The sequence below is a fragment of the Triticum dicoccoides genome, chromosome 2B, assembly GCF_002162155.2.
Source record: "Triticum dicoccoides isolate Atlit2015 ecotype Zavitan chromosome 2B, WEW_v2.0, whole genome shotgun sequence".
NCBI lineage: Eukaryota > Viridiplantae > Streptophyta > Magnoliopsida > Poales > Poaceae > Triticum > Triticum dicoccoides.
In genome coordinates, this window is record NC_041383.1 from 199,634,812 (window position 1) to 199,643,549 (window position 8,738).

At 50.7% G+C, this 8,738-nt stretch overlaps 1 protein-coding gene across 1 annotated transcript; it reads right to left on the reverse strand.

Moving 5' to 3' along the window:
• Positions 1-1,128: 1,128 nt before the first annotated feature.
• On the reverse strand, positions 1,129-6,347 carry LOC119363047 (protein LONGIFOLIA 1-like). The gene is made up of 5 exons (XM_037628350.1): positions 5,778-6,347; positions 4,674-4,741; positions 2,884-4,587; positions 2,656-2,773; positions 1,129-2,031 (listed from the first exon to the last, which is right to left on the reverse strand). Exons 1-5 carry the CDS (start codon positions 5,950-5,952, stop codon positions 1,244-1,246), a joined length of 2,853 nt encoding a protein of 950 aa, XP_037484247.1. The 5' UTR covers positions 5,953-6,347; the 3' UTR covers positions 1,129-1,243.
• Positions 6,348-8,738: the final 2,391 nt, after the last annotated feature.

An 8,738-nucleotide genomic window follows, 5' to 3' on the forward strand; every position in this document is an offset into this window, starting at 1 on the left:
GCGGCAGCGGTGGCATTCCATGTGGCGTCCGTCTTCCTCCACCAGGCCCGGCCCCGGTACGGCCGCCGCGATGACGCGGTTCCACGTGCGTCGCCATGATCAACCTCTTGACCTGTCTAACAGTGGCGTTGAAATCTTTACAGTGCCAAATTCCCCTTGCCTGCCCAGAATGATCACCGCGGCCCCGGAGCTCCGCCCGCCGCGGCCGGCCCCCCCAGGTACGCCTTCGTCTTGTCCTCTCGAAGAAACGCCTGTCCCCTCCCGTGCATTCCCCTAGCTCCATGTGTCCGGTGCCCTCTCCTGTTCATTCCTCTCTAGCCGGTAGTACAAATCAATTAACACCCTGCATCATGTGTCCGGCGTCCTGGATGATCGGGCACTGACTGTAGTACAGTTCTCTTGTTGAGAGCTCGACGACGTGTCGTTGCGCCGAGGTGGGGGGGTGTGATTTTCGCCTGTACAGGGCCTCAATTTCCAACCTATGGATGTTCATTTGTATCCATATATAAAATGCATCAATTCATTTACTGTGAGACGATGATCGGTTCAAGGGACACCGTCCTCGTGCGAGTGTGGGGGTAGGGCTGCCGTAGAATTTTCTTTGTCATGTACAAACAGTTTTGGGAGCTAACCACAGGCCTGAAACTTCTAGTGGGCTTATCACACCCATCTGGCAGGAAACATCTTGTTATCTACTACCTCCGTTCCTAAATAATTGTCTTTCTAGAGATTTCAACAAGTGACTACATACGGAGCAAAATGAGTGAATCTACACTCTAAAACATGTCTACATACATCCGTATGTTGTAGTCCATTTGAGATGGCTAGAAAGACAATTATTTAGGAACGGAGGGAGTAGTAGTATAACAGTGCGCGATCTTCCTGGCATGCAGGAGCCAAATGGTCCCTTCTTATCCAAAATAGATGAAGATTGTGTAAGAAACTGTTGCTTCATGTGATCGCGTATTATGGAACAAACAGTAGTTGTGCAATCAAGAAATGGAGAACATGATCTGATCAAAGTAAGTATGTAACACCTACTAAAGTCTAAAAATAAGACTTTCTATAAGTGCATAACTGGTATTCAACTGCTTGCTTCCTCTAGTGTCAATGCCCGCGAGACCAGTGTTCCAGGAATAATTATATTTCTTCTATATAATTCAGTCTTCAGAAAAACACAAAGGTTACATTTATACTAGTGGCTAAGCTTCCTAATGGAAACAACAACTATCGCCAGTCGTATTCAGTTTATACTACTGAAAGACAGCTGCCTACGCAATTTCCATTGTCCAGCTTGCATCCTCTCTGTAGCCTCGCCACCTATGACCTCGTCAATGAGGTCCCGGAAGATGGATCTTTCAATGTCCAAAACCATGCCTTGTAGCTCACCTTCAGGGCTACCCCAATCTTTCATCTCATACAATGCATCCTCAGATAACGGTATGTTTTCATCCTCATCCTCTTCGGAGCATTTCGCTGCCGAACTCTCGGATAAGAGCCTGTCGACCTCTGTGCACAACTCCTTGAATAGACGCCACCCACTTAACTTCCTTGATCGAAGAAGTTTCGCTGTTCCACTTGCAGAGCTATACATGTTCATCTTCTGAGCTATAATTTCATTTACCAGATCGAACACAATTCTGCGATGAAGCTTCTCCATGTTAGGGTCAGAACTCTTCTTGGCTCCGGTAACAGCTTGAGTCGCTGAAATGAAGTGCGGCTTTGTTTGCTCTAGAATGAGGAAGAGCTCTGGATTGATCGGGCAACTGGATGGCGAAAGTTGTGCAGGCATCGCTGCGAAGCTAAGTTCCTTGTGCAGAAGACCAGATGCTAAGAGTATCTCGTAGATATACTGGTGATCTTTGGAGTTTGCAGCTTCATCGTTCATCGATTGCAATTGTTCAAGTTTCTGAATGAGCGCCTCCAGGTTTTCTGGTTTGATCTGGCTGGCTTCACTGCTCGTCTTCGACTGCGGCGTGTCCGGCAGGCTGTTTGAATTCCAGCATTCGTCTGAAGTATGCGTCTCGCCATCTGAACAATCAGAAAAAGGATGTACACATATTAAGGAACCAATGCTTGACACAACCACAGAAAAATAATGTACCAGACAGAAATACTGAATCTGCTACAGACAGTTAAACTGAAACAGACATGTACATGGATCAGACTGGAGATATGGATTCACTGTACTGTTCTGTCTACATGATTCACTGAACCACACACTAGGTGCATCTGTAAAGGGGACACTAGTGGGCACATCTACACTAGCAATGCATAGACACCAGAGGACATGCATCATGCTGCTGTATGAGCGAGTGCAACATGTGGGGCTCGCGAAAATAGCACTGTTCAGCACCAGCACATCAGATGCAACTATCAATATGATGTGGTTCCTCCCACTCGCAGGACCACGAGCTACCTCTGGTAGCCTTAAATGCAGATTATCTGTCACTAGCGGCATTGGTATGCTTACAGCTAACTATGTTTGTCCTTTGCATAGCACTGTGTGCTTCTGAATTGAATGGGACCAAATAGTAGGATCTATTATGCCATTGATCTTACAGCTGGTGGCTATCGATTATTAACAAATTGGTGGTCTATCTATTTTGTCATTGCAAAGGAATATGCAGGAAAAATGCTAGATCAACTTCTCACCTTTAAATGAATCTGAGATACTTTTATGGTAGAAGGATGTGTCGAGGACCGACACGGGGCTCAGGGCGTTCTCCAGTGAATGGATCTTGTGATCTGAACCCAGGATTGAAGAAGGGCTCTGAAGAAAATGAGAAGTTTCGTTAGTTAGTGTTAACAATGAGCATATGAAAAAAAAAATAGAGCTGGCTGGTTTCTTTCATATATGATTATATATCTATTTATCTGTACCTTTTGGCTCGGCGTTTTTGGGTCAATGAACGATGATCTAGCAGCCAGAGGATTTTGACAATCCATTATACTGACGTCAATCTGCTTCGCCAAGCTGATCCTTCTTCCTGGACTCTGCGATACCTCATTGTCACGGTTGCTCTTCACTTGAGAAGGCTTTGATCTTGTTCTTCCTCTTGGGGATGCTGCTTCATTTGCCTTCTTGCTTGGAGACTTTGGTGAGACCGGGGGACGAGACCGCCTCTCCGACTCTGCCTTCCTCTGCACTAACCTGGGGCTTGATGACCCTGCAGGTCTCGGCGAGCTCGCTCTGCTGGTAGGTTCGTCGGACTTGGATTGAGCCCTTGCAACGCGAGAATGGATCTTCTCATTTGTGCTGGCTTCGCTCTTGTCAGTGAAGGATGAATCTCTGGGCTGCAGCTTCCTGAGGCCTCTCAGCCCTGCAAGGGGAGCAACCCCAGGCTTCTCGGTGGTTCTTGCTGGCTTCATGACTACAATGGGAGACTGGAAGCTTCTGGAACTGGTGGTGGCTGAATCCTCTTCTTGGCTCTGAGAGGCCACTGATGCGGCATCACCATCGTTGTTCTGGTGCTTAGCATCCTTTGCATGCAATGCACCCAGAATTCTGAGAGCTCTGAAGTCTTTGTTGCACTCGGAGAACTCGAGCCCACCAAGCCTTCTTTCTATATCGGCATAGAGAGATGCGGTTCTTGGCCTCACCTCAGCGTCTCGGCATTGTGAAGCCTTGCTGTTGGTGGCGCTGCCGCCTCTCTCCTGCTGCCTCCAGGGAGCAGCTTCAGTGAGAATTCTTGGAGGAGGTCTTGTTTTCAGTGCTGAAGGCTCGTTTTTCTGCAGCGAACCACACGCATCCTGGCAATCTCTCCTGGGCGAACGCGATGGACGCTCGCTCCGTGTGGCTTGTGCTGCTGTTCTTGGTGATCTTGCAGGCTCGTAGCTATCAGCGATCAGCATCCCCATAGCATCTGGTGCTTCTTCCAACCCCATGAGCTTGGCGATGACACTGTTGGAACGCCTGTGGCCTGGGGAGTCTTGAGGCTTCAGAGCGTCTAGGAGAGAGTCATCGGTTCTCCTGTAACTGTAGCTCTTCAGACGTGAACTTGGGCTCAGAGACTCTTTCCTGCTGTCCAAGGACAGCCTAGGAAGCTCTTTGGCCCTTGTGGAAGGAGGCTTCTTGGCTTCTTGGGTTTCAGCCGGTCGCAGGAGCCGCCGGTCGTCGCATGAGAAGCGCAACTGCTCCGGGAAACGCCTGCTGGACTCGACGACGTTTGCGGGGACGGCCTTGGTGGTCCTGTCGATGCTGATGACGTAGGTTCCGTCCATCGATTTGGAGAGCAGCAATGGCCTTGGCGAGTCCTTGTACTGCGCGTTCCTTCTTGCTCCATTCGCCGTGGTCATGACAGTTAACCCTCCCGAGTCCCGGTTGATGGAGTCCTTGACGATGTCTCTGAAACCGACGTTCGGCTGTGCGGTCTTGGTGTCCATGTCAGCGCCCTTCAGACTTGGTGAGCTCTTCGGTGACCTCTGCGGAAAGAGTTCTTCGCTGATGTACGGTAGCTCCTGTTGGGCTGATTTGCTGCCGTCGATCGACGAGAAGGATGAGCATGAAGAGGAAGAACAAGAAGCTCTTGATGACTCTATCGAAAGGCTACTGTTCTCGGTCATGCTTTTGCTGAGTGTTTTCTCCTGCAAAATAAACCGAAAGGTCAGAGCCTCTCCTTGGTTTTCCTGCCAATAAAATTAAGTTGATTTAGTCCAGATGGGGGAATCACCAGAATGATTTTGGGGGTACTCGAGCTCTGCACTGGAACATTGCTGCTGCTTTCTGGTGGAGTACGGCCTGGACAAAAATGAAAGGACATTAGAATAGTAGTCTAAATTTTAAAACAGAGAAAACAGAGCAGTTTATGATCCCATCATGGTAATAATAACAAAATGGATGGATTTGATGGGATAAAAGGTGATGCCTTTTTGTTTCTATTCACCATTATTGTAACATGAAAAGAAAATTTATATTCAACTGTTAACCTGTCATCTCCTTGATTAATCTACCATCTCAAGAATGTTTCTTAAATCAAAAGTTCAGCTGTCCTCTTCAGTTCCATTAGAAAAGAAATTCAGTAATCAACTGTTGGGCTGTCCTCTTCACTGAAAATAGTAATGCTACTTCTGGATACAGAAATACACACAATTGCCTGTCACCATGTCAATGCCCGGCTCATATAGTGCTAAAAGTGGTTAGGCGCTGTCATTGAACATTCTTATTTTTAATGAAACGCTTTTGAGATCAGACTCATCAGATTCTTCTTTGCTGTTTATGTACTGCTGCAGCTCTAGATGTTCTCCTTACAGTTGTAGCAGCAAACTTTTTGAGCTTTAGCCTTTTGTCTCTTGTCAGCAAAAAATGCTTGAAATGAAATCAGCATCTTCAAAACTTGTTTTCCAACCTAAAAACTTTGGGAATCTAATCTACCGTACTTTTGGCAGCAAAGAAAGTTTCTACCATTGTAGTACCGTTTTATTTACCAACCATTTTGGTGGTTGTTTCTTACTGGACCTTGTTATTACCCAACTCTGGATGGCAGTCTGAAAGGACTTGTGTTCAGTGAACGCAACAAGCAATCTTTCTGACAAAGGAAAAAACCACTTGATGGCTTTCTGGCTGGCATCTGGTCAACGATGGCAGAACGAGTTGCAGCGCGCGATTCAGAGAGCGATTAAAAACTCGGGGACTATCCGCTAGTTAAACCGAAGATGAAACCGTAAGCAAGAAGAAGATTACGCTAGAGCTCGACGGCGGTGTGAATGTGAATGGAATGGACACTAGATGGAAGGAAAGCCAACGATGGAAATGGTGAGCTAGGCGCCGTGGTTACCTGCGGGCAGTCTCTTCTGCTGCGGCTGTCGCCCGCCGGCGCCGGCGCGGCGCGCGGTGAGCATCCGCTGGCGGTCGAAGATCTGGAATATGCCGGCCATGCAGCCCATCTGGCGGCGGTCGAACTCCGGCATGTCGTCGGCGAAGGCGTTGAGCACCCTCCTCGCCACCGGCATCTCCCGACGCTCCCAAACCGATCAAACGCCGGCCCAAACGAGACGGCCGCCGCACATTCACCGCCCGCAGCAGGCCACACGCGCACTGTGCGGCAGCGGCACCGACCGGAGGTAGCAAAAGCAGGAGAAGGTTCTGAAACCAGCAGGAGAAGAAGAAGAGGCAGAGCAGCTGCGGGCAAGAAGCTAGCGGCGGTATGTGGATGGATGCAGGTGCAGATATAGAAGTGTTGCAGGCTCTTGGGATGGGCGTTGTGAGTTCGGAGGAGGAATGTTACTACTTATGATGATGATTGCGGCTCATACATGCAGAGGCTGGCTCGGTTCTCGTGACCTGTTGAGGGGAGAGGACGGGTTGGATGGAGGGAAGAGGGAGCGAGGGGGGGCTCGGGGATTTTAAGAGGGAGGCGGGCGCTGGGTGCGTGAAATAAGAGCGGGCAGGGGTGGGGGGCATGGGGTGCTGGGGTGGGTCAAGCCGTGTCTCTGGTCCTGCCTGCATGCGCGCGCGCGTCCATCACAAGCCCATGTGCGCGCTGATCATTGCGGGTGGCCTGCCCGGGCGCGCGCACCGGCGTGGGTGCGCGCGAGCCGGTTCCGCCGGCATGTGCTCTGTGTCAGCCCGCACAGCACCGCACAGGAGTTTTCGTCGAGCCGGAGCACCGGAGCACGACGCCGGCCGGCGGGGCGGCGTTTAATTCCCGTGACGACGCGGGCGCCGGGCCAGAGCGTACGTGCAACCACCGGCACGGCGCGCCGACCGTGTACCGTGCCTGGCTCCGGGCGCTGGGCACGCAACGTACGTGGCGTACTCTCCATTGGGTGATGTCGCTAGGTTCTTGCTGGCCTCGACGGATAGGATAGAATGGGTGGATCGACAGCTCACCGGTGGGGCGTGCCCGGTCGGCCGTGCTGCGCTTCGCTGCCAAACACGGCGAGGGATGACGGGAGAACGACGGGCCGGCCCCCCGCGGGCACGACCTGCCTGGCTCCTGCTGCCATACGTATACGTACGTCAGTATGACTGGGATACATATACGTATACGCACGTACGGCCGCTACGGGCTTCCGCCATACGATATACCTCAGGTCTGGCTGGATCCGCATTCCGCAAGTGCATCCATGTGTGTGTGACAGTGACGCCGTGAGAGCGCGCCTAGCCCATGGCTATGCATGGCTACTACGAGTACGGGTATTTACCCCAGGAGGTAAATTTTCTCTGCGCTTTGTCGTGAGTCGTGACGGGAACCTGTGCGGTGCACCAGCGTACTTCTCCGTGCACGCACGCACGCACGCTCTGTGCAGATGTATCACGGTGAATCGGTGATCGCTTTTACTGCCGACTGCGTGTGGGACCCCTGGACCTGGATTCTTGCATGGTTGGGTTAAAAGCTCTGCCTTTGGCAAAACTCTCGATTCCCGCCATCCAACACAGAAGAGGAGATCTGAAGATGGATGGATGGATGTATTCGAAAGCGCGTTTGGACAGGACAGTTATTACGAGGCAGCATGTACGTACGGCCAACTAATGGAGTTTAATGCGATTTCAACGAAAAAGCTCGCTCCAAATTCGAGTAACGCGGTGTTAGCAGTGATGCAGTGTATCGTTTGCTGGAGTGTGGGGAACGGCTTCGAGCCTAAGCTAACACGAGGTAGGTTAATTAACCTCGCATCGGTGCTGAGTACGCTCACAGTGATAAGGTGTTTTTCTATGTGTTTTTTAGGGTTTGTATCCTTCTCAGAGACGAGTCGGCGGCGGCTTTCTGTAGATAAAATAAGATTCTCCCTGCATAGCCCTTATTCTGTCGGTGCTTTTTGCATCGTTGGAGGGCATGTGAAGGTTTGTCTCTAGCGGATCTCGTGGGATTCAGCCAACGCTTGTGTTCGACGGATCCATGTGGATCCGGTCTTCGTTCGTCAATGGTCATGTGTCTACTAGTCGGATCCTTCCGACCTACGATTCCCTTCACCAATGGCGGTTGTTGTTCTGATGCGCTGGTCATGTAGCGCATTAGCATGACGACTTCCTGATTGTCTACTACAACAATGTTTGCCCGTCTTCGATAGCGAGGGGCAATGACGGCGATGCGTCTTCGGCTCGCTCCGGCGCTTGTAGTAGTCGCTAGGTGGTCTATGGACATGGATGTAATTTTTACTTCTGATGTTCTTTGTACTAAATTGACAGTTGATGAATCGACCGGAAGTTTTTCCAAAAAAAAAAAAGGTGTTACACAAGCTAATTTCCCCGTTACTGCTCAAATCTAGCTTGTGTAATTGACCAGTAATAGTAGTACGCCATGCGTCGCCCACCGATAAGGTGACTGGTTTTAGGCCAATCAATAAGAAGCATGGCTGCAACCGCGAGCACTCTCATGCATGGCGCTGCGGACTGCGGTGGTCCTCGATGTGTCGCCGCCACACGCACACACACAATGCAAGTCCCAACGCCAAGATCCACCGATCCAGACGCGCGCGCTGGAGCCGGGTAGACGACGACGCCAGGGATTCATCAGCCGGGACGCGCACAAGCGGCACTACACCATCCCGGCCTGCTAGTTGCTGTCGCCATGCCGGATACCAGTAACTTTCTGCGGCAGCAAACTAACCACCCTCTGCAAGTAGAGTATTTGTTGATTTCTTCCCTGCAAACTCAAGCAAGCTAGCCCGTCTCTCTCTCTGTGTGTGTGTGTACCGCGGTAGTTGTTGTCTGTGCATCTGCATGCACCGGCTGCGCCCAGCTCAGAGGAGGGAGGAGCAGCAAACAAAAACGCAAGCTAGAGAACATGCGCATT

What these genes read in the sequence shown, in the direction of transcription:
- LOC119363047 (XM_037628350.1), bottom strand. Translation starts at nt 5,952, where the DNA reads ATGCCGGTGGCGAGGAGGGTGCTCAACGCCTTCGCCGACGACATGCCG. An exon ending in GCAGAAGAGACTGCCCGCAG is followed by an intron (nt 4,742 to 5,777) that starts GTAACCACGGCG and finishes ATTTTTGTCCAG; the next exon opens with GCCGTACTCCACCAGAAAGC. An exon ending in GTACCCCCAAAATCATTCTG is followed by an intron (nt 4,588 to 4,673) that starts GTGATTCCCCCA and finishes TTTATTTTGCAG; the next exon opens with GAGAAAACACTCAGCAAAAG.